The sequence below is a fragment of the Typopeltis vanoorti genome, chromosome 3 (genome assembly GCF_054136105.1).
Source record: "Typopeltis vanoorti isolate ZY-2024b chromosome 3, IOZ_Tvanoo_1.0, whole genome shotgun sequence".
NCBI lineage: Eukaryota > Metazoa > Arthropoda > Arachnida > Uropygi > Thelyphonidae > Typopeltis > Typopeltis vanoorti.
Window position 1 is genome coordinate 644395 of NC_143551.1, and position 25614 is coordinate 670008.

The window sequence follows — 25614 nt, forward strand, 5'->3', positions numbered from 1 at the left end:
GCAGTTCATAAAGGTCTTTCATCGTTGTGAATGTGACTTCATGAAGAGATTGAAAGCAGTTGATGATGGGGAGGAGATTGACTGTAAGTGAGCATTTGGTGTATGGGGAGTTGAGCAAACTAGATGTTAATAAGGCTGTGGGACTTGATAATATATCATTACGTATTCTTAAGTAATGTGCCAGAGAGTTGACATCTGCCTTGACATATTTTTTAATATGAGTCTTGCACTGGGTCATGTTCCTAAGGTGTGGAAGGAGGGCACGATTGTGCCATTTCCTAGGTTCCATGAAAATTCATCGAAAAAACAGTTAATCGAAAGACAATTCATCGAAATGGCAATTCATCAAATGAACAATTTTTTGAATGACAATTCATCGAAAATGCAGTTCACTGAAAAAACAGTTAACCGAAAATTTTAACTAAAATTTCATTAAATTGATCTAGCTAAAGCGGAATTGCTAATATCATTTCAAAATTTTTTTTTGAAAATGTTATAATAAAAGTGATCTATTTAGAACAAAAACTGAAACGTGCAGACAGCTTCTTGTACAGACAACTTCTAATTCCACTAATTCAGATGGTTACTGTAATACATAATTTGGACAAGTTATTTCTTGGTTGTCCCAAATATAGCTGAAATGAAATTGGAAGTTCGACATTTTCTTGTAAAAGTTTCAAATAGCAAATCTGATTCAGATTCACTATTTGAAACTTTTATTCATCTGACAATAATTCTATTTGAATTATTATTGGATGAATAAAATTCATCCCATAATAATTCAAATAGGCTGGGCTTTTCCTCACTGAAGCAGTTATCGGACAAGAAAGACAATAAGACACCACATTGTTCTATAATTATTCCCTATTAAAGTAGCATTGCTTTCTCACTCTGCACTGTTCACTATTTGTTCTAAATGGATCACTTTTGTCACAACATTTTCGAAAATTTAAAATTTTCGGTGAATTGTTTTTTCTAAGTATTGCATTTTCAAAGAATTGTTATTCGATTAATAAATAAGGGAGAGGATAGAACTCAAGCATCAAATTAGAGGTCAATCTGTGTGTCAAGTGTGGTTAAGTGGTTAAGTTGTTGGAGAAGCTTATGAGAACTATGATTCAGAATTAATAAATAAATAAAATCAATAGGTTAATAATAATGATATTATTTTTGAGGGAGAGCATGGATTTGTTAAAGGGAGGTTATACTTATTACAATAAGATGACAGTTTCCATGGACAGAGGAGAGGGATACACAGTAGTGTACTTACATTTAGCAAAAGCTTTTCATAGATTATCACATGATAAGTTGATAGTCAAACTAGAGCAGATGGGGTTGGATATTATATTAGTGCATTGGATCGGAGACTGGCTATCTGATAGGTATCAACAAGTTGTGTATGGGGGGATCAATATCCCGGAAAAGAAAGGTCACTGGTGGTGTGCCTCAGGGGTCTGTTTTAAGGATTTACTTTAACTTCTATATTAATGATATTGGTGAAGATTTGAATGGAGATATTCAGTTGTTTGCAAATGAAGCAAAGTTGGGAAGAACTATGAAGAGTAGAGAAGTTGTGGTTTTACAAGAAGACTTGAATAAATTGAGAGACTTGGCATAGGAATGGGGATGTAAGTTCAATGTTGCAAAATGTAAGGTTTTAAAATTTGGAAACAAAGATAGGATCAGTATATATGTTTGGTGGGGATGTATTATCAGAGGTGGAGATCTTGGTGGGGAAGAGATCTTGGGGTGATAGTGTATAGGGATCTGACATTAAGGGGCCTTACAAGAAGACTTGAATAAATTGAGAGACTCACACATTGCCAAAATGGACAGACATGCAAATGAATGGGGATATCAGTTTAATGCAGCAAAATGTAAAGTCTTGAAGTTTGGGATACATTGATGGGAGGCTGTATACTCTGTTGGAGAGTATGCAGCCACCCATCGGAGTACTGGAGGAAGTAGGGGAGACAAGAGATCTGGGGGGGATGATTGATGGATACCTGAAATTCAGGAACCATATTGCAAAGGTGGTGAAGGTAATCCAGAGGATTGTTGCAATACTGAGAAAGATTCTGACCTGCAGAGATAAAAGAGTTGTCATTCCATTATATAAAGTTTTGATCAGACCACACTTGGACTATTGTTCTCAAATTTGGTCCCTAGGATTTGAAGAGGACAAATTAACTATGGAAATGGTAGAGACAGATAAAAATGATGGTTTCAGGACCTGTACAATATTAGTTATGAGGATTGGCTGAGGGAATGTGAAGAATTTGGTAGACAAAGGATAGGTGATATCGTCGAGAATTTTTAAACTTTTGAGAGGTAGTTACATGTTTGACACTGGGGAGTTCTTTTGCTTGGTTGAACAGGGGGAAAGAAGTGAGGACAAGGGACCATTCCTGGAAGTTATGAAAGGAAGCTGTGAGCATGAGAATAAGGAGTGGTCTCTTTGCATGAAGGTGGTTGGACCATGAAATGCATTGCGTGATAGAGTGGTGAGGGCACGATCAGTCAATAAGTTCAATGAGTAGTATGATTGACTGTGTTTGCTAGGAAGGATCCATTATGATGAGTCTTTTGACTTCATGGAGCCTGAATCATAATAATAATAATGTTATATATAGCTTGTAATCTATTTTTCCCAAAATAAATAAATTTATGTTTCTCTGCATTAAACTGCAATCATTATATTTTCTCTATACCGACAGCCTATTTAAATCATTCTGCAAGCTCTCCACATCACCTTGATTAACTATTACTTACCTAATTTCACATCATCAGCAAACAACTGAGTATTTCCTTTGAGGTTATTTCAAATATCATTTAAGTACAAATTAAACAACAATGGTCCCATCACTGAACCTTGTGGGACACTACTAGTCACCTATTTTTGACTCGATTCTGCACCTCCATATACTGATAGGAGAGAATGAAAAAAAAAAATATATATGAATGAGAAAATAATAGTTGATAGTGTGGAAGGCATGAGTGACTGTGAAAGTTTAGGAGATGGTTTCGTTTGGAAGAGTGAATTTAGATTAAGAGTGACTGACCTGCAGAGGGAGACAGATGAGTTGAAAGAGCAGGTGGAATGTCTTGTGAATGAGAGCAGAAGTATGAAAGATAAGATTAGGAGAATGGAAGAGATAAATGCAAGTCGAATGAGAGTAGGGGAGAGAGAGAATTTTGGGAGCGAATGGAAACAGTAGAAGAGAGGGAATGAGAGAGAGGCATGGGAATGCTAGCAGACGAGAGGATGGAAACAGTAAGAGAGATGGAATGAGAGAGATGTATGGGAATGCTAGAAGATGAGAGAATGGAAACAGTAGGAGAGATGGAATGAGAGAGGGATATGGAAGTGCTAGAAGTGGAGAAAATAGAAACAGTTGGAGAGACAGGGAATGAGAGAGATGTATGGGAGTGCTAGAAGAGGAGAGAATGGAAATAGTAGGAAAGAGAGGTATGGGAATGATGGAAGAGAGAATAGCAGTAGAGGAGCGGGAATGAGAGAGACCTATGGGAATGAAATAATAGTTGATAGTGTGGAAGGCATGAATGACTGTGAAAGTTTAGGAGATGGTTTCGTTTGGAAGAGTGAATTTAGATTAAGAGTAACTGACCTGCAGATGGAGACAGATGAGTTGAAAGAGGAGGTGGAATGTCTTGTGAATGAGAGCAGAAGTATGAAAGATAAGATTAGGAGAATGGAAGAGATAAATGCAAGCTGAATCAGAGTAGGGGGGAGAGAGAGAATTTTGGGAGCGAATGGAAACAGTAGAAGAGAGGGAATGAGGGAGAGGAATGGGAATGCTAGCAGACGAGAGGATGGAAACAGTAAGAGAGATGGAATGAGAGAGAGATGTATGGGAATGCTAGAAGATGAGAGAATGGAAACAGTAGGAGAGATGCAATGAGAGAGGGATATGGAAGTGCTAGAAGTGGAGAAAATGGAAACAGTTGGAGAGACAGGGAATGAGAGAGATGTATGGGAGTGCTAGAAGAGGAGAGAATGGAAACAGTAGGAATGAGAGGTATGGGAATGATAGAAGAGAGAATAGCAGTAGAGGAGAGGGAATGAGAGAGACCTATGGGAATGAAAGAAGAGGAGAGAATGAAAACAATAGGAGAGAGGGAATGGTAAGAGGTATAATGTATGGCAGCTCAATGATCCGTGGTGTTCAAGATAGGATGCGTGAGGAGTGTTTGCCAGGAGGAACAATAGAAAGGGTGGCTGTGGCAAGAGAGGTGAAAGGGTGGATGAGATGATTGTGATGGTAGGAACAAATGACTTGAGTGGTAATGTAAGTTGGGCAGTGAGAGATATGAGATTTTTGCTTGAGGCTGTACAGAAGAAGACAGAAAGAGGAAAAATAGTCTGCGTGTTGCCTAGGTATGATAATGAAGAGCTGAGCAGAAGAGTGGTGATATTGAATGGCATAATAGCGAGAATGTGTGACAAGAGAGGACTGGTATATGTGGATGCTTGGAGTGTGTTTGAGGAAAGAGAAGAATTGTATGCGAGAGACCACTTACATTTGAATGAGGAAGGGCGTAGGCATCTGGAGAGATTGCTGTTCTGAACAAGTCAGTGTGTCCCAGGGAAGATAATAGCAGGGGTGGCCTCTTGTGGAAATGGATACTTGGGAGAAGGGAAACGACATCAGGTAACACTGACCCCAGTGGAGTCTAGAAGGAATAATGCTTGGTATAGAAACAATGGCATTTACATGCTTTATACTAGTGTCAGGAGTATTCGGAATAAGGGAGAGAAATTGGTGGCGCAGATAGCATCAGACTGGCCAAAAGTTATTGTGATCACTGAGACGTGGTTGACAGATGAGGATATAATAACAGGAATACAAGTAGCTGGGTGCAGCATTTTTCGTCAGGATAGGAAGGGAAAGTGTGGTGGTGGGTTACTGCTTATGATAAGTGATGTCCTATGTGCTCTAAGAGTGGAGGCTTTGGAAGGAAGTAAGACATATGATTTTGAGCGCATATAGTGTGAGGTAGAGGTAGGCAGGACAGGATATTTAGTGGGGTGTTGCTACAGACCCAGGGGCACAGAGGATAGGGACCAGGAGATGTTTAGATAGTTAAGTTTGGCAAGTGCAAGAAGAATGATTGTTACGGGAGATTTTAACTACAGTAGTATAAATTGGAGAGAGGAAGATGCATTTAGCAATATGGGGATGGAATTTCTAGAAATCTTGAGGAACAAATGTCTTAGGCAACACGTAACAGAGGAAACAAGAGGTTCAAGAGTTTTGGATTTGGTTATAGCATCAGAAGAGATGATAATAACTGAGATGACATCTCTCCCACCAGTTGGAGAGAGTGACCATATGGTTTTGACTTGGAAAATGAATAGACATGCAGGAGTATCAAAGAGATGGGAACTTATATGGAATTATAAAGCAGGTGATTATAATAGTCTTAGACATCAACTTTGGGAAGTTTCATGGAGGGAGGAATTGGAAGGCCGGGATATCATTAGTGCGTGGGAAATTGTAAAAGAATATTTGTTAGCAGCAATGGTAAGTTGTATACCACGAGTCAAGAAGACAACACAATTTGGAGTAAAGTGGATGACAAACAATATTAAACAGGAATTGCATGCAAAAAAGAGAATATGGAAGCGATATATGGAGACAGGTGAAGAGAAGATGCATGAAGAATATAAGACACAGGCCAGAAGAGTGACTAGTGCGGTAAGGAAAGCGAAACTGGAATATGAGAGGAGATTGGCCCTAAGATCCAAAGTAAATCCTAGGGAATTTTTTAGCTATGTGGCCAGTAGGAGGAGAAAGGACTGTGGAGGAATGATATTGTGGGACAAAAATGGGAATAGGACTGATGCAGAGGACATAGTGGAATTGTTCAATGAACACTTATTGGAGTATTTCATCCTAGAGTAGTCAGTTTTAATGCTAGAGGGATAGGGCTGGTTCGAGGTTTAGATGTACAGGAGGGGAGTGTGTTTCAGACACTGAGTACTCTGGATGTCAATAAAGCTTTGGGATTGGATGGTATTTCACCACCATATTTTGAGAGAATGTGCTACGGAAGTGACAGTGCCTTTAACCTGGCTTTTCAATGAAAGTCTGGCTGTTGGAAAGGTACCCATGGAATGGAATGAAGGTAAGATAGTGCCATTGCATAAGGGTGGTAGCAGACTATAAGTGTCTAATTATAGGCCAGTTTGTGTGTCATCAGTATTTAGTAAGATCTTGGAGAAAGTAGCGAAGGACTGTATACGGCATTGGGCAGATGAAGGTAATGTTATCTGTGAGAGTCAACATGGATTTGTGAAAGGGCGCTCTTGTTTTAGCAATATGCTAGCCTTTTATAATAAAGTTACAAGAACATTAGATGAGGGAAAGGCATATACTGCAATTTTCTTAGACTTAGCGAAGGCATTTGACAGGGTGCCACATGATAAACTGATATTTAAGTTGCATCACATGGGTCTGGATGTCAGATTGGTCAACTGGATTCAGGATTGACTGTCTGATAGGTATCAGAGAGTTGTGTATGGTGGAGCAATTTCCAGGAGGCAGAAAGTTACAAGTGGGGTCCCACAGGGCTCAGTACTAGGACCTATATTGTTTAACCTTTATATCAATGACATTGCCAGTGGACTGCAAGGAGATATTCAGTTGTTTGCAGATGATGCGAAGCTGGGAAGAATTATTAGTAATAGTGTAGATGAGGTAGCCCTGCAAGAGGATTTGAATAAGCTAGATAAATAGGAAAATGAATGGGGATGTCAGTTTAATGCAGCAAAATGTAAGGTCTTCAGGTTTGCGAAACATCGATGGGACATTGCATACTCTATGGGAGGAGTTATACTGGAGGAAGTAGGGGAGATAAGAGATCTGGGGGTTGATGATTGATAGAAATCCAAAATTTATTGTTCATATTGCAAAGGTGGTGAAGTTAGCACAGAGGATTGCTGCAATATGAGAAAGACACTGACCTGCAGAGATAAAAGGGTTATCATTCCGTTGTATAAGTCTCTGATCAGACCACACTTAGACTATGTTCTCAGATTTGGTCTCTAGGATTTGAAGGGAATAAATTAACTTCAGAGAGGATACAAAGACGGATGACAAAGATGGTTTCAGGACTGTACAAGCATAGTTATAAGGATCGGCTGAGGGAATGTGGACTGCAGAGTTTGGTGGATAGAAGAAGGAGAGGTGATATGATTGAGACTTTTAAATTGTTGAGAGGTGGTTACAGGGTTGACACAGGGGACTTCTTTCGCTTGGTTGAACAGCGGGAAGGAGTGATCACCAGAGGTCATCCCTGTAAGTTATGAAAGGAAACTGTGAGGAAGAGGGTGATTAGTGGTTTCTTTGCGTGGAGGGTGGTTGAACTGTGGAATGCATTGCCTGATGGAGTGGTGAGAGCGAGAACGGTCAATGAGTTTAAGGAGTGGTATGATAGACTTTGTGTTTCTTAAAGGGGACCTCCCCTTCGATGAATCTTGCAGACTTTATGTTCTTAGGAAGGACCTCTAACGAAGAGTCTTTTGACTTCTTGGAGGGCTGAATAATAATAATAATAATAATAATAATAATAATAATAATAATAATATACCACTTTTTGATATCTGTCCAGCAGCCATCTTATCTACTTAACCAGTGTGATGTACATCCTGATTTGTTTTAATTCGTCTAACAAAGTTCCATGTAGTATTCTGTCAAATGTCTTTCCAAAATCCAACAGAAATCATCGTGTAGGCATTTCCTCTATCCAACTCACTGTTATTCTATTATAAAAAGTTAGTAAATTGCTAAGGTATGACTAACCCTTCAGAACGTTATGTTGACACTCATACTGTATCATATTTTTATCTACAGATTCTTGAATTCTCATTTTGACCAATTTTTCTAGTTTTTTTACCACCACGCCTGAGATACTGATTGGTCTATAATTTGCTATTGCAGTCTTAGAATCTCCCTTATGCTAGGGAGTTATGTTGTCCTCTTTCAACTCCCTTGGAGCTCTACCAGAGCTGAGACTTCAATTAAAGAGCTGAGTAGAGGCATTGCCAGTTCCCTTGCACATTCTTGCAAAACCCAAATGGATTCACCTCCGTTCCTGCATTAGTGTCTGTCACATATGTTAAAGTCGTAACTTCACTACGAAGTGGTCACTCAGTAACTAAACTATTTTATCAGCTTCTGTCACCTTAAGAGGAACCTCGCTCATTAAGGTTAATCTTCCATAATCATTCTTCCTCTTACTTGCCACATCACAAAAGAACTCTTTGGGATTTCCATTGGCCTGATTGGCTATGTTCTTCTTGCATGATTAATCTCTTCATTCATCCATTTCACACCTTATTTAACCTTCTGATTTTGCTTTCCTTGCCATTCTGGTCACCTTTCTTGCCTGAGCCTTGGACTGTTCATGAGGCCTGGTTGGCTGAGTGGTTAGTGTATCTGCTCTCCAGCCAAAAGGCTGAGGATTCGAATCTCGCTGTGGGCATGGATGTTTATGATTGTCTGTGGAAATACCAGTGGTTGTGGGCGGTAGATGGCATTGGTGTAGTTGTGGTTCGTTGTAGTTGGTGGAGACTGAGTTGTAGATTAGGTGCCCTTCCTCAATGAGTCTTTGCACTCCCTAGAGGTGTCACTAATAATAATAATAATAAAATTAATAATAATTAATATACCCTCAACAGCAGTTTCTTCTTCTGCAGCTCATGCTTAATTATATTACCTCATCAATCTTACTCCCACCTGATTAACCCTCCTTACCTTGGTATATAATTTAATACTGCTTCCTCTAGATGACTCTTAAGTATCTCCCATGCAGTACTAACATCTTTACTCTGCAGTGTTTATGCCATGGAACAGATTTAAACTTCTTCCTAAGCTTGTCATAAGCACCTAACTTGTAGTAGTAGGTGCTTATGACATATACCCAGGGCCGGCTGGTGGCGTGTGCGAAGCGTGCAATATACACAGGTGCCACAGAAGAAAAGGCACCTAAAAGATGTCAAAAAATATGAGATAAGAGTTTAAACGAACAACAAATGGTACAGAATGGTACATATAATAATGAATGTATGTCGTCTTCAATTCGGGACCCTTCAGGTCTTCCCGGAAACGAACAAATAAATTCTGAAATTGTATCCTGGACCCAATTATATCACTGTAATTTTTGATTAAAATTTACGAAAATATACCTAAAATAGTTCTTCTTTATTTTTTGATGTATCATAAATCAACTTATGATTAATTGTTGAGTTCCGTGTAAAAAAAAATTGTATAAGCAGGACTAATTCGTAGGTAGCATTATACTGTAAAGCGGTTTTCATTTGTTTTTCATTTCCTGTTAGTTTTATTCACACTTTATTCAAAAAAAAACTTTTTTGGAAAGGTGCCGAACATTAATCGTACACACAAAAGAAAAATACTGGGTGCCTGGCACTGCATATCACTTCTTGATAGAATATTCCTCATGTTGTACAATCTCCCTAGTCAGGACCACATGGTCGCTTTCACCACTCAGAGGCAATGTGGCCAATTTGGTTATGGATAACTCTTCTGATCCTCTGACCAGGTCTAATACTCTCACACCCTAATCCCCTCCATCACATGCTGACTCAAGTAGGTGTATAAATTCCATTTGCTTAATACCATCTTCCTACCAGCTGAACTCCCAAATAACAACATTGACCTGTATTCATTGTACTAATTTGCCAATGAATGTCTTCAAGAGCGTAGTCACTCTCCAGCCAAAAGGCTGCGGGTTCGAATCACGGCATGGGCTTGGATCTTTGTGATTGTCTGTGCAACTTCCTAGCCAATAACAACAACCAACTGTATATTCTGTTTTACTGGCCTTAATTTCACAATGAACAACTATCCGCCTGTCTCCTATTGATTTTGGCTGTAGTTCATCTGCTATCATCAGCAGTACTTCCCCCACCCCATCCCATTTTCTCTGTCTTTGCCGAAAATACTAAACCCTTCACTTTCAATTCCTGTAACTACATCATCTGCTGTTAGCCAAGTCTCACTAATGCCTATAACTTTTGATGAGGTTGCACTAACCAATGCCTACCCACCTTAATAAGTTACTAATCAGTTAATAAGTTAATGATAAGTTAATAATCACCTGCCTGGTTAGTCGTGTGGTTAGCATATCCGCTCTCCAGCCAAAAGGCTTCGGGTTCGAGTCCCGCAGTGGGAATGGATGTGTATGGTTGTCTGAGAGGGTGGTAGTCGTGGTGATTGGCAATGGATGGTGTTCGTGTGATGATGAAAGAGTTGTGGTTTGCTGTAGTTGGTAGAGACAGAGAGTTGTAAAAGAGGTGCTCTCCCTTGATGAGTCTTTGGACTCCCAGGAGGGCATCACAATAATAATAATAGCCGGCCTGGTTGGCCGAGTGGATAGCGTAGCAACTCTCCAGCCAAAATGCAGCGAGTTTGAATCACAGCGTGGGCTTGGATCATTGTGATTGTCTGTGGAAATACCAGTAGTAGTCGGCGATAGATGGCATTGGTGTAGTTGCAGTCAGTTGGTGACTGAGTGGTGGAGACGGAGGTGAAGAGCAGGTGCCTCCCTCAATGAGTCTTTGGACTCCCTGGAGGTGTCAAATAATAATAATAATAATAATTATTTTTATTATTTGATATTTGTTATGGCTGGCCAAGTGGTTAGCATATTTGCTCTCCAGGCAAAAGACTGCAGGTTTTGAATCCTGCCATGGGCATGGATGTTTGTGATTGTCTTTGAAAATACTAGTGGTGGTAGTCCCGCAGTAGATGCGTTGGTGTAGTTGCGGTCAGTTGGTCGATTGAGTAGTAGTGACAGAGATGTAGAGCAAGTGCACTCCCTTGATATGTCTTTGGACTCCCTGGACGTGTCTAATAATAATAATAATAATAATAATAATAATATAACAGTGGCCTCATCAAGAACAAAAGTGAGCTGATTAAACCACTTTTTTTGAGGGTCTGGTTGGCCGAGTGGTTAGCGTATCTGCTCTCCAGCCAAAAGGCTGCAGGTTCGAATCCCGCCGTGGGCATGGATATTTGTGAGTGTCTGTGAAAATACTAGTGGTGATGGTGGGTGGTAGATGGCGTTCGTAGATGATAATGGTATATGCGGTTCATTGTAGTTGGTGAATTGAGTGGTGGAGATAGAGTTGTAGAGTAAATGCCCTACCTGGAGTTTTCAATAATCAAACAACCAGAGATCCACAAATCCTATATCGTTCTTCTCCACAACCTGTATACACTAATTAGCTAGCAATGCCCTGCTCCACAGATGATCTCTATCATAGTGTGATAGGAGACTTACAATCTTCACCTTATCGCTCTTCAGTTTTGATTCTTCTAACAAGTCCTTTACATCCTCTATTATAGAATACTTCTCGCTTTTCAAATCATATGTGCCAACCAAAATAAGAATTTTTTTCAACTTTCCTTTTTCCAGATTGCTTGACTAATATTGTGAATTTTTCAGTAGGGAAACATGAATTTTCAGACTTTCATTAAGTACTCCCCTGATTATTGAGTCTCTGTATATAATTTTCACCTAAACTTGTTTATCTTGTTCGTTCAGTTGTTTTTATAACTTTGGACCACCTGCTTCATTCTTTTTACAGCCCAGCTAATCTCTTGCCACATCTGCAATTTTTCAATTTCACACTTTGTACTGTGAAGGGTAATATTCAAGTATGCACATTCGACTTTAATAAGATCACTTTCCATCATACCTTTGGCACTGTTCAGTTACTTATCCTTACTATGACTTATTGCATTCTTATCACCAAATAGGCACTCCATTTTGAAACATTTAATACATGCTATCTCTCCAGTTTCAATTTCCTTTCACACAACCTTTAATTTTCTTGATGAATACATTTCACATACCCACTGCACTCACAAAATCAATGGCGGCAAAGACCATGTTGTGGTCTTTGCCACTATAGCTATACTATGCACTGCCATCATAACGACAATATCAAATTTAACAAAAAAAAATTCAAGATTCACTTACTAACTCAATAACGCATTCAATCACACACTCGTTTAAAACAAAAACTATATTATTATTATTATTATTATTATTATTAACCAGGCTTCCAAGGAGTCAAAAGACTCTTCATGGGAGGTCGTTTTTAGGAAACACAAAGTTTATCATACCACTCCTTGAACTCATTCACCATTGCTGCTCCAACCACTCTATCAGACAATGCATTCCAAGGTTCAACTACCCTCCACACAAAGAAACCACTCCTCACCCTCTGGCTCACAGCCTCCTCTCGTAACTTCCAGCGATGGCCTCTTGTCATCGCTCCTTCCTGCCGTTCCACAAAGTGAAATAGCTCTCCAATGTCTACCCTGTAACTGCATCTCAACAGTTTAAAAGTCTTGATCATATCACCTCTCCTTCTTCTATCCACCAAACTCTACAGTCCACATTCCCTCAGTCAATCCTCATAACTCTTATTGTAGAATTCTGAAACCATCTTTGTTATCTGCCTCTGTACCCTTTCCACAGTCAATTTATCCCTTTCAAATCATGGGGACCAATTCTGAGAACAATAGCCTAAGTGCAGTGTGATCAGGGTCTTATACAACAGAATGATAACTCTTTTATCTCTGCAGGTCAGTGTCCTTCTCAGTATTGCAGCAATCTTCTGAGTTACCCTCACCACATTTGCAATATGCTCCCTAAATTTCAGTTTTCTATCAAGTATCACCTCCAGATCTCTTATCTCCCCCTACCTCCTCCAATCGAGTATGCATCCTGGAGTATGGTTCCCAAGCCTCGAGACTTTACATTTTGCTGCATTGAACCGACATCCCCATTCATTTACACATCTGTCTAGTTTATTCAAATCCTCTTGCAGGGCTGGCAGATCTGCATTGTTACTAATAACCCTTCCCAGCATCACATCACCTTCAAACAACTGAATGTACCCTTATAATCCATTGACAATATCATTGATGTAAAGATCGAACAATACAGGTCCCACCACTTTTAACCTTGTGCTTCCTTGATATTGCCACACCATACAAAACTAGACAGATGTGTAGTTGATATTGCCACACCATACAAAACCAGACAGTGAACCAATCCTGAATCCATTTGACTAACCCGACATTTAAACCCATTTGCTGCAACTTAAATATCAGTTTATTAGGTGACACCTTGTCAAATGCCTTTGCAAAATAAAAAAAAGCAGTATATGCCTTTCCCTCATCAACTACTCTTGTTACTTTATTATTAAAGGCAATCATATTACTAAAGAAAGAGCGCCTCTTAATAAATCCATGTTGATTCTCACAGATGATATTAACCTCATCTGCCCAATGCTGTTTACAGTCCCTCACTAATTTCTCCAAGACCCTAACAACTACTGATGACATAAAAACAGACCTATAATTAGACACTTCCAGTCTGCTACCACCCTTGTGCAGCGGCACTATCTTACCTTCATTCCATTCTCAGAGTACCTTTCCTGTAGGTAGAGTTTTATTGAAAAGCCAGGTCATATAATTAGACACTTCCGGTCTGCCACCATCTTTGTGCAGCAGAACTATCTTACCTTCATTCCATTCTCCGAGTGCCTTTCCTGCAGGTAGAGTTTTATTGAATAGCCAGGTAAATGGAGCAGTCAGTTCTTTAGCACATTCTCTCAAAACTCGTGCTGAAATACCATTCATTCCAATAGCTTTACTGGTATCCAGAGTACTCAGCATTTTGAACACACTCTCATCTTGCGCCTCTAAACCTGCCCTATCCTTCTAGTATTAAAACCTCCGCCAGGATGAAATACTCCAATAAAGTGCTCATTGAACAATTCCACTAGGTCCCCTGCATCAGTCACTCTATTCCCATTTTTATCCTGCAAGGTCGTTCTTCCACAATCGTTTCTCCGCCTACTGGCCACATAGCTAAAAAATTCCCTAGGATTTTCTTTGGATCTTAGTGCTAATCTCCTCTCATATCCCAGTCTTGCCTTCCTCACCATTCTGATCACCCTCCTGGCCTGCGTCTTATATACTTTGTGTATCTGTCCTCCACCCCTCTCCTTATATCTCTTCCATAATCTCTTTTTTAACTGCAGTTCCCGTTTGATATTGTTTGCCATCCACTTTACACCAAATTGTGTCTGCTTCTTTACCCATGGAATATCCCAGTTTTGCCTTCCTCACCATTCTGATCACCCTCCTGGCCTGCGTCTTATATACTTTGTGTATCTGTCCTCCACCCCTCTCCTTATATCTCTTCCATAATCTCTTTTTCAACTGCAGTTCCTGTTTGATATTGTTTGCCATCCACTTTACACCAAATTGTGTCTGCTTCTTCACCAGTGGAATACAGCTTACAAATGCTGTTAACAAATATTCTTTCACAATTTCCCAAGCACTAATGATATCCTGGCCTTCCAATTCTGCCATCCATGGAACTGCCCCTAGTTGATACCTGAGACTACTATAATCACCAGCCTTATAATTCCACATGCGTTCCCTTTTCTTTGATACACCTGAATGTCTGTTCATCTTCCAAGTCAAAAACACATGGTCACTCTCTCCAACTGGTAGGAGAAATGTCATCTCACTTATTATCAGCTTTTCTGATGCTATGGCAAAATCCAAAACGCTTGAACCTTGTGTTCCCCCTATTACATGCTGCCGAAGAAATTTGTCGCTCAAGAATTCCAGGAATTCTATCCCCTTCTTACTACTTGCATTTTCCTCTTCCCAGATTATACTGCTGTAGTTAAAATCTCCAATAACAATCATTCTTCTTGCACTTGCGAAGCTCAACTGCCTAAACATCTTCTTGTCCCCATCATCTGTACTCCCTGGTTTATAGCAACACCCCACTGAATATCCTGTCCTGGCCACTTCTACCTCACACCATATGCTTTCAAACCCCTTTGTGTCACTGCCTTCCAAAGCCTCCACTCTTAGAGGACATAAGTCATCACTTTTCATAAGCAGTACTCCACCACAGCGGTTATTATATCATCCTCCATCAACCACGTCTCAGAGATCTCAATAATCTCTGGCCAGGTTGATGCTATCAACCACCAATTCATCTCCTTTATTTCAGATACTCCTGGAATTAGTATAGAGTACAAGAATGACAACTCCGCCATGGGATTCTGCCAGTCTCAGGCCTGGATAAAGGAGGAGGAGGGTTGATCAGATGAGTGTCGATGCTCTGACTATAAAGAAAAAATATGATTGTTACTTGATGCCTATACAATCAACAGCTACAACATGCCGGCTCGGGCGTCGCCCGGATAAATAAGGCCCGTGATACCAATCGAGCGATTGGGGTTGGATCGAAAAGTGGGATACTGAAAGGAAACAGAAACTGAAACTAACAAAACTGTTATCAGTAGGAATGTGGAATGTGCGAACACTCTGGATGTCAGGAAAATTAGAACTACTTCGTGAGGAAATGAAAAGATATCGGTGGGATATACTAGGATTGGCAGAGATGAGATGGACATCATCTGTAGAGATCAATGGATGCGAAGTAATATGGTCTGGACATGACACTATGCACGAAGCAGGAGTTGGCTTCCTTTTTAGTAAAAGAGCTCGAGAGGCACTGTTAGGCTACAAACCAGTTAATGAACGAATCATAGTAGCAAGATTTCAGGCAAAGCCATTCAACATATCAATAGTCCAGATATATGCACCCACATCTGACAGCACGGATGAGGATATTGACTTATTCTACAAAGATCTGACAGAGACAAGAGAAACAATACCAAAGTAAGATGTGCTAATTATTGAAGGAGATTGAAATGCCAAAGTTGGAATAGATAATGATGGTTGGGAAAGAGTCATGGGAAAATATGGTTTTGGAGAAAGAAATGAACAAGGTGAAAAATTGTTAGAATTTGCTGTGGACCACGAGATGATGATCTGTAACACAAGATTGCAACAAAAGGAATGTATAAAATGGACGTGCTGATCAAATGATGAGAAAACCAAAAACATGATTATGATTAAAAGAAGATGGATAACATCAGTACAGCAATGTCAAACTTTTCAAGAAGCGGATATAGACTCGAACCATAGTTTAGTGATTGCAAACATCAAGATGAAATTAAAAAAGAAATATAAACCCCAACATCAGAATAGAAGAGATACAGCACGAATAAGTGAAGCAGAAATAGGAAGAAGGTACAGAAGTGTGGTGAAAGAAAAAAACTGGAATTTAAGAGTGAAAAGAGTAATGAAGGCGATAAAAGATGCAGTTGAAGAAACAGTACCAGAAGAAGAAGAGATGATCAAGAAGAAATGGATTACACAAGAAACACTGAAGTTAGTACAGGAGAAAAGAATGTTGAAGATAAGAAAGGATACATCAGAACAAATAGAAGAGCAATATAGAAGAAAGTGTAATGAGGCGAAAAAAAGCAGTCAGAATGGATAAGATGAAATGGTTAGAAGCCCAATGCAACAATATAGAATAGTACTATGGAGAGCATAAAACAAGGGAGGTTTACAAAATGATCAGAACCATTAATAGAAAGTGGCAACCAAAACAGACCACAATTAAAGATGAAAAAGGCAAAGTATTGATGAATAAAGAAAAAAGTGTACAGCGGTGGACAAGATACTGTAGTGAATTATATGAAGAAAAACTAGATTCAGATAGCGTTGGGAAACTGACTGAAGAATTGAAGCAGATATCACCACCAGGTAATGAGCATGATATGGGCATTTTAAGAGGAGAGGTAGAAAAAGCAAGACGGCTAAAACACAACAAGAGTCCTGGTAACGATAACATTACTGGAGAAATGATTAAATATGGTGGTGAAAGTATGGTTACAGAAATGTAATATGGTATGGAAAGAAGGGAAAATGCCATAGGAGTTGGTGAAATCAATATTAGTAACATTATACAAGAAAGGAAATAAGCTAGAATGTAAAAATTATAGAACAATTGCCTTGATAAGTCACCTTCGTAAAGTGATGATGATCATATTGACAGAAAGATTGAGAACACAACTGGAAGCATAACTTGCAGATGAGCAAGCAGGATTTAGGAAAGATAGAACTACAATTCAACAGATTTTGACAATGAGGTTAATAGCAGAGAAAGCTAGGAGAAAAAACAAAAACGTATATACTTGCTTTGTTGATTTTCAAAAAGTATTTGACAGTATTGACCAGAAAGTGACATTAGCAGTTCTGAAATCCTATGGAATTGATAAAAAACTAATAGCTATATTAAAAAATGTTTATCAGAATGCAGTTGCAGCAGTTAGAATAGGTGATGATTTGGGGAAATGGTTTAGAACAAGCAGAGGTACTAGACAGGGAGACCCAATATCACCAAGCATTTTCATCGCACATTTAGAAAGAGCAATGGATAAAATGAAAGAAGATGTCAAAGGAATATCTGTACACGGAATGAGAATTAACAATCTGAGATTTGCAGATGACATTGTTATTATTGAAGAAGACGAAAGAGAACTACAAAAAAAAAAAAACACTGAAACTGTTAAATGAAGAAGGGAAGAGATTTGGACTTCTTATGAACTTTGAAAAAACAAAGACAATGGTATTTGGTGAGAAGAACATGAAACAAAAGATACAAGTGGATGGAACTGATATAGAAAATGTAGAACAATTCACATATTTGGGAAGTAAACTGACATATAACTTGGACTGTAAAAAAGAAATAAAGATCAGGATTGCAAAGGGAAGAACAAATCTGAAGGCCATGGATAACATCTGGAAAAGTAAAGTGATCAGTCTGCAAACAAAACTAAGAGTATTGGAAGCATGCATCTTCAGCGGTGTACTGAACGGATCTGAAACGTGGGTATTAAATAAGGAATCAAGAAAAAGAATTTTGGCATTTGAAAGAACTTGGTACAGGAAGATTCTAAGAATAGGATGGGTACAGAAAATCACCAATGAAGAGCTCTATCAGAACCAAAACAAAATCTAATGCAGAAGATTATAAAATGGAAGCTGCAATTATTTGGACACATCTGTAGAATGAGTGAGGATTGGAAGATAAAGACATTTATGTTTAGTATTTTGGATGGTTTAAACAGAAGAGGTAGACCATACAGAGAATGGATAGACGATATAAAAAACTGGTGTGGAATGGGTGTACCAAAGCTACGACACTGTGCACTGGACAAAGAAAGGTGGAAGAAGATAGTGAAACAGGCATCAGACATCAACGGGCAGTGAGCCCATGGTTCATGATGATGATGATGATGATAAGAATGACACTGCTTCCATACCTATCACTGTAACCTCTTGACCCCCCCCCCCTGTGCTCAATGTTACCTGATATTGTCCCCCTTTCCCCAAGCACCCATTCCCACAAGAGGCCACCCCTGCTACCATCCACCCTGGGAATTCCAGTTTCCCTGCATTAACACACTGACTAGGTCAAAAAACAGCAATCTTTCCAGATGCCTTCATCTTTCCTCATTCAAATGCAAGTAGTCTCTAGCATACAGTTCCCTTCTGTCCACAAGCATCCATGTATTCTGCCCTCCAAGCATCCACATATTCCAATCCTCTCTTCTCACACATTCTGGCTATTATGCGATTCAGTATTTCTGCTCTTCTGCTCAGCTCATTATTATCATACCTGGGCAACACATACACACAATCTTTGCTCTCTGCGTTTTTTTTTGCACAACTTCAAGCAAGAATCTCAGATTTCTTGCCACCTGATTTACACTGCCTCTCAAGTCATTTGTGCCCAGCATCACAATCATTTCATCCATCCTAAGAGGGGGTGAACCCCTCTTAATTGCTATAGCCACATTTTCTATCATCCTCCAGGCAAACACACCTCTGGCATCCTATTTTGCACACCAGAGATCATCGAGTCTCCATACATCACACCTCGAACCACTCTGTTCCTTGATTGCTCACCTGCATCTCTCACTCTCTCTCTCTCTCTCCTCTAACCCTTTCTTCTTTCTCTCTGTGTTCCCCTACTTACGTGCTGTCCTCACATCACTCTGTCTCTGGTTTCAGCACTCCCTTGCATTCTTCTCCTTTCCTCTCTCTGTCTGTTTCCATTCTCTCCTCCTCTATCATTTCCATAACTCTCTCTCACTCCCTCTGTTCTACTGTTTCCTTTCTCTCCTCTTCTATCATTCCCATATGTCTCTCTCTCTCTCTCTCTCTCTCTCTCATTCCATCTCCTCTACTGCTCTTATTCTCTCCTCTTCTAATATTCCCATACCTATCTCTCCAACTGTTTGCATTCTCTCTTCTAGCATTCCCATACCCTCACTCATTACCTGTCTCCTACTGTTTCTATTCTCTCTTCTAGCATTCCCCATACCTGTCTCTCATTACCTCTCTCCTACTGTTTCCAATCTCTCCTCTTCTATCATTCTCAAAACTCTCTCTCTCTCTCCCCTACTCTGATTCGCCTTGCATTTATCTCTTCCATTCCCCTAATCTGATTTTTCATACTTCTCATCTCATTCACAAGACATTCCACCTACTCTTTCAGCTCATCTCTCACTTTTTCTCTCTCTCTCTCTCTCTCTCTCTCTCTCTGCAAGTCAGTCACTCTTAATCGAAATTCATTCTCCCAAACAAAACCATCTCCGAAACTTTCACAGTTACTCACCGCTCTCACACTATCAACTATTATTTTCTCATTTATATTTTTCTCTTCATTCTCTCCTATCACACTACTCATCTCCCGATATTCATTTCCCGTTCATGGAGCAACTAAGTCAGTTATCTATATATCTAATTCATTTATTTCCTCCCACTGCCTGCATTTTGCACACATACACACTGCTCCCCCCCCCCCCTTCTTTCACCAGCCATATATATCCAACTCCCTAGACGCATACATGCTGCAAGCACTGCATGCCACAAAATCACTTGTCATATTACATATAATATAGTTCTTAAATGGCGGAGGACTTGGTGACATGCCATTTGCAATTGCAGCTGAATCTGCCATCATTACTTACTGCCAAGGAACTACTAAAGTAATCATTAATTATATATAAATGCTATATAAAGACTGTATTATATATATATATATATATATATATAAACACTAAATGTATATATACATATATATAAATGCTATGTTCATCTATACTAAATAGCAAATAACTTATCTTTTTTCCGCCACAAATACTCCTTACTGTGACCTTGCATTCTCGGTAAATCAAAAACAATGCAATATGTAACAACGAAACTCTAAAGCAGAACCACTAAACAACACTTGTGTTAATGAGAAAAAATGGAGCAGAATTCACAAAAGAATTCACACTATACACCTTTTATAAAACACTTTTTTTTAACAACAGCTCAAATCCACTGCACGTGGTTCAGCAAGAAGAGGAGCAAATATATATATATATATTAACCTAAAAATAGGTTAAATAAGTTAAAAAAATAAGTTAACCTAATCTTATCAACTAAAATATGAGAAAGTTACTTATCCTTCAGGATCAATAAATGCACACTACATACACAATACGGCAACAAAAATACCCTGATCATGAAAAAATTGGGTAGGTTCAGAATCAGCTTTTATCTAGACCTTCAGAGATGAACAAACATTAGTTATATTCCTGGTTGCCTATGAAAATTCAACAACACACATTTCCTAGTTTTCTATCAACAACTCCAAGGCATCCCCTTTTATTTGCTTTTGAATACATACATTAAGGTAGCCATATTTGTGAATGTTTGTCAAGAACTACATTGCTGTTAGTGAATCCAAATATATCCTTTCAAGTTTGTAATATTGCAATGCGAGTTAAAATTCATATTATTATCATTATTATTATATAATGACTGTGGAAGACTGATTGTTTGATAAAAACGTGAATAGAGAGGACATAGTGGAATTGTTCAATGAACACTTTATTGGAGTATTTCATCGTGGAGGAGTAAATTTTAAAACTAGAGGGATAGGGCAGGTTTGAAGTTTAGAAGTGCAGGAGGAGAATGTGTTCCAAATGCTGAGTACTCTGGATGTCAGTAAAGCTGTGGAACTGAATGGTATTTCACCACGAGCTTTAAGCTAAGAACTGACACCTCCTTTGACCTGGCTTATCAATAAGAGTCTGACTACGAGAAAGGTGCCCAGAGAATGGAAGGAAGGTAAAATAATGCCATTGCATAAGAGTAGTAGCAGACTGGAAGTGTCTAATTATAGCCCAGTTTGTGTGTCATCAGAGTTGTTAAGATCTTGGAGAAATTAGTGAGGGACTGTATACAGCATTGGGCAGATGAGGATAACGTTATCTGTGAGAGTCAACATGGATTTGCGAAGAGATGCTCTTGTTTTAGTAATTTGCTAGCCTTTTATAATAAAGTTACAAGAGCAGTAGATGAGGGAAAGGCATAAACTGCCATTTTCTTGGATTTAGCGAAGGAATTTGACAGTGTGCCACATGATAACCTGATATTTAAGTTGCAGCACATCGGTCTGAATGTCAGGTTGATCAACTGGATTCAGGATTGGCTGTCCAATAGCTATCAGACAGTTGTGTATGGTGTGGCAGTGGGTTACAAGTGGGGTCCCACAGGGCTCAATACTGGGACTTATACTATTTAGCTTTTATATTGTCAGTGGATTACAAGGGGATAGTCAGTTGTTTGCAGATGATGTGAAGCTGGGAAGGGTTATTAGTAATAGTGCAGATGTGGTAGCCATGCAAGAGGATTTGAATAAGTTAGACAGATGGGCAAATGAATAGGGATGTCGGTTTAATGCAGCAAAACGTAAGGTCTTGAGGTTTGGGACACATCGATGGGATGCTGCATACTTCATTGGAGGAGCTATACTGGAGGAAGTAGGGGAGACAAGAGATCTGGGATTGATGATTGATAGAAACCTGAAATTTAGGGGACACATTTCAAAGGTGGTGAAGGTAACACAGAGGACTGCTACAATAATGAGGACACTGACCTGCAGAAAATAAAATGGTTATCATTCCATTGTATAAGACTCTGATCAGACCACACTTAGACGATTGTTCACAGACTTGGTCCTCGGGATTTGAAGACGTTAAATTAACTGTGGAAAGGGTACAAAGGCAGATAACAAAGATGGTTTCAGGATTGTACAATGTTAGTTATGAGGATCGGCTGAAGGAATGTGGACTGCAGAGTTTGGTGGATAGAAGAAGGAGAGGTGATATGATTGAGACTTTTAAGCTGTTGGGAGGTGGTTACAGGATTGACACTAGGGAGCTCTTTCATTTGGTTGAACAGCTTGAAGGAGTGATGACAAGGGGCCATCCCTGGAAGTTACGAAAGGAAACTGTCAGCGAGGGTGAGGAGTGGTTTCTTTGCATGGAGGGTGGTTGAACCATATAATGCATTGCCTGATAGAGTGGTGAGAGCGAGAATGGTCAGTGAGTTTAAGGAGTGGTATGATAGACTGTGTTTCCTAGGAAGGACCTCCCGCACGGAGGCCTGAATAATAATAATAATTATTATTATTATTAACATCTGACCTCCATGGGGTCAGAGACTCATCATGGGAGGTACACACTGTTGCACACAGTGCTCATCCAACCATGCTTTAAACTGATTTGATGTGTTTACACTCACAACACACTCAGGCAAAGCATTCCACTCACCAACCACTCTCCACGCAAAGAACCAACTCACTCCCCTGCTCACGCCCTCCTTATACAGTTTCCAGCAATGGCCTCTTGTTCTATGCCCTCTCTCCCATTCTATGAAAAATCTCTTCCATGTTGACCTGATAATGAGAGTATTAATGTTATTACTGTTCTGTAATAAGAGTTTATATCATGAAAGTTATATCATTGGTTAGGTTCAGAATCAGTTCTTTCTAGCCCTTCGCAGAGAACCTACAAACATTATAATTTCATTACTGGTTTCCTACCACATCTACAACAACACCAAGACACACCCAATAATTTGCTGGCCTAATTAGCAAAATGGTTAACATACTCTCTCCTCAACTAACAGGTTACGAGTTACAAGGCCACAGGCTTTGTTGTTTGCTTTTGTCTTTAGGTGTGAAGTGAATGTCATTGTCCATTGTGAGACCATTGCATTGCTTAATGGAGCGGCTTAAAAAAAAAAAACTGCTTACCGGAGCCTGAAGCTGCTTAAAAAAGTTTCGAATTTGGGTTTATACAGCAGAGTTTTGAGATTATCTAAACATAAATTTTTAAAAAATATATACAAAATAAATGAAATAATAAAATATGATTAAAAAATTCCTTAGCTAGTTCACAATATTGATGTATTAACCTTTTGCAGGTGGGAGACACACATAAGTAAAATAAATAAATTCAAATAAAAACAAATAAAAACTCACTCTTTCAGTCTCCCAAAAATTTGTAAAATTTTTGGGAGACTGAAAGAGTTTTTTTACAAACATTCAGCTTTGAAATAATGTTGAACTTTAATATCCATTTCTCATATGTAATTTTGCATCACCAAAATGAAGTCATAGGGATCTTTTTTTAGTAGTTACTTTTATACATGGACTGAGAGAGAGCACTTACAAAAAATGCATTCCTCTGGTATTTGATTTCTTTAGCGCTTAATGAGAGTATTTGCTCTCTTAGGAGCATTCAAACAGTTTGAAATAGCCATCAGGCCAGCGAAACCTTAAAAAATGCACTTGCCAAACATATAAGCACTTGGGCAGCGGTTTTTTTCTTTTAAGTAGTACAAGCTAAGGCAATTCCGATGACAAGGATTATAATCTCATAAGCTCGCACATCAAATTTTATGAAACTTTCATAAATTTCTGCAAACATTCGGCTTTGAAATAATGTTGGATCTTTAATATCCACTTTCCTATGTAATATCTTGTCAAAGGTTTCTGGATTTGGGACATATTAAATTGGTGAATTAAATATTAAAATAATACTACAAAATGAATTTAAAACCAATACAAAAAATATGAAAAAATAATCACACCCAAACAAAAAACTGAATTCACTTACCTTTACCATTAGTAGCTCTTAAAATATCAGTCTCAAATGACAAATCTCTTGAATTGCTGAAATTTTTGTCAGTTAATTGTGGAAAACGCTTTTTCAAGAATTCTCTCTTTTGTGGAGAACCTTACAAAAACAAATAATAATACTTCAAACTACAAAATTCAATTAATATGGTTAGTATTGTTATCTGAAAGATCCATGGAGTCAAAATCTCATCATTAACGCTACCACTCATTCAAATTTATCGAAATGGCATCATCGGGCAATGTAATTCTCATGACCACTATATGCGATTACTTCTTTCCCATTCAATAATTTTATTCACGATGAGTTTTGGACAACATGGGGGCATGAAACAAATACTAATATTTAGACACATGCCTCTAAGCACACCTAAACACAACTGAAACAAACAAACAAACAAAAAACTGGTAAGATCTTTGTAAGCAATAAATACAAAATGTTACATTCAGGCAATAGAAATCAAGGAAAATAAGGGGTAGTCATAGTATTCAACATTAAATATCAGGCTAATCTTCTAAAATGGCAGGCAATATCAAGTAGAGTGATATAGACAAATATAAGAATGGGGAACTGGATAATGAGACTTACTTGTGCCTATGGTCCAACAGAAAGTTCTAAGACAGAAGTGGAGGAAGTTTTTGAGTCTTTAGAGAAAGCAAATGACACAATGAAATAGGAAAATTTGGTACTTGTTGAGGATCTAAATTATTATTATTATTATTAACATGTGACCTCCATGAAGTCAGAGACTCATTGTGGGAGGTCACACTATTGCACACGCCGCTCGCCCAGCACACACTATCACACACAGTGCTCATCCAACCATGCCTTAAACTGATTCAATATGTCTACACCCACAACAGACTCAGGAAATGCATTCCAATCACCAACCACCCTTCATGCAAAGAACCTGCTCCTCACGCTCCTGTTCACACCCTCCTTATGCAGTTTCCAGTGATGACCCCCTTGTTCTAGTCCCTTCTCCCATTCAATGAAAAATTTCTTCCATGTCGACCAGATAACAATCCCTGACTAGCTTGTATGTCTCAATCATATCCCCCTCTCTTCCTTCTATTCACAAGGCTCTGCAACTTACATTCTCTCAATCTGTCCTCATACTCCACATTCCAAAGACCACAGACTACCTTTGCAAATCTTCTCTGGACGACCCTTTCCAACATATCCTCATCACCATGAAAAACCTGGCGATGAAATCTGTGCACAGTCCATATGAGGCCTGATCAAGGCCTTATACAATGGAATCATAACCTCTCTATTTCTGCATGTCAGGATCCTCCACATTATTGCCATTATCAGAAGTGATGTCTTCAAAACTTGTGCAATGTGGCCGCTGAATTTCAGGCCCTTGTCCACCATCACTCCTAGATGTCACATCTCCTCTACTTCCATTAAAGTTTCCGCACCAAGTGTATACTTTGCATCCCATCGTTGCTTACCAAATCTCAAAACCTTACACTTGGCAACATTGAACTGACAGTTCCACTTACCTGACCAATCATGCAATCTATTTAAGTCCTCTTGTAAGGCAATAACATCTGCTTCACTTTGCATTGCTCTCCCTGGTTTGCATCATCTTCAAACAACTGGATATCACTAGT

At 39.0% G+C, this 25614-nt stretch overlaps 1 protein-coding gene across 1 annotated transcript in view; it reads right to left on the reverse strand.

Moving 5' to 3' along the window:
- The window catches only part of FASN1 (Fatty acid synthase 1), a 666286-nt gene that overhangs the window by 164825 nt on the left and 475847 nt on the right, over nt 1-25614 (reverse strand). Inside the window, exon 20 of the mRNA XM_090415364.1 lies at nt 23975-24094. Within this exon, the coding sequence (XP_090271490.1) occupies nt 23975-24094 (120 nt within the window). The remainder of the gene's footprint in view (nt 1-23974; nt 24095-25614) is intronic.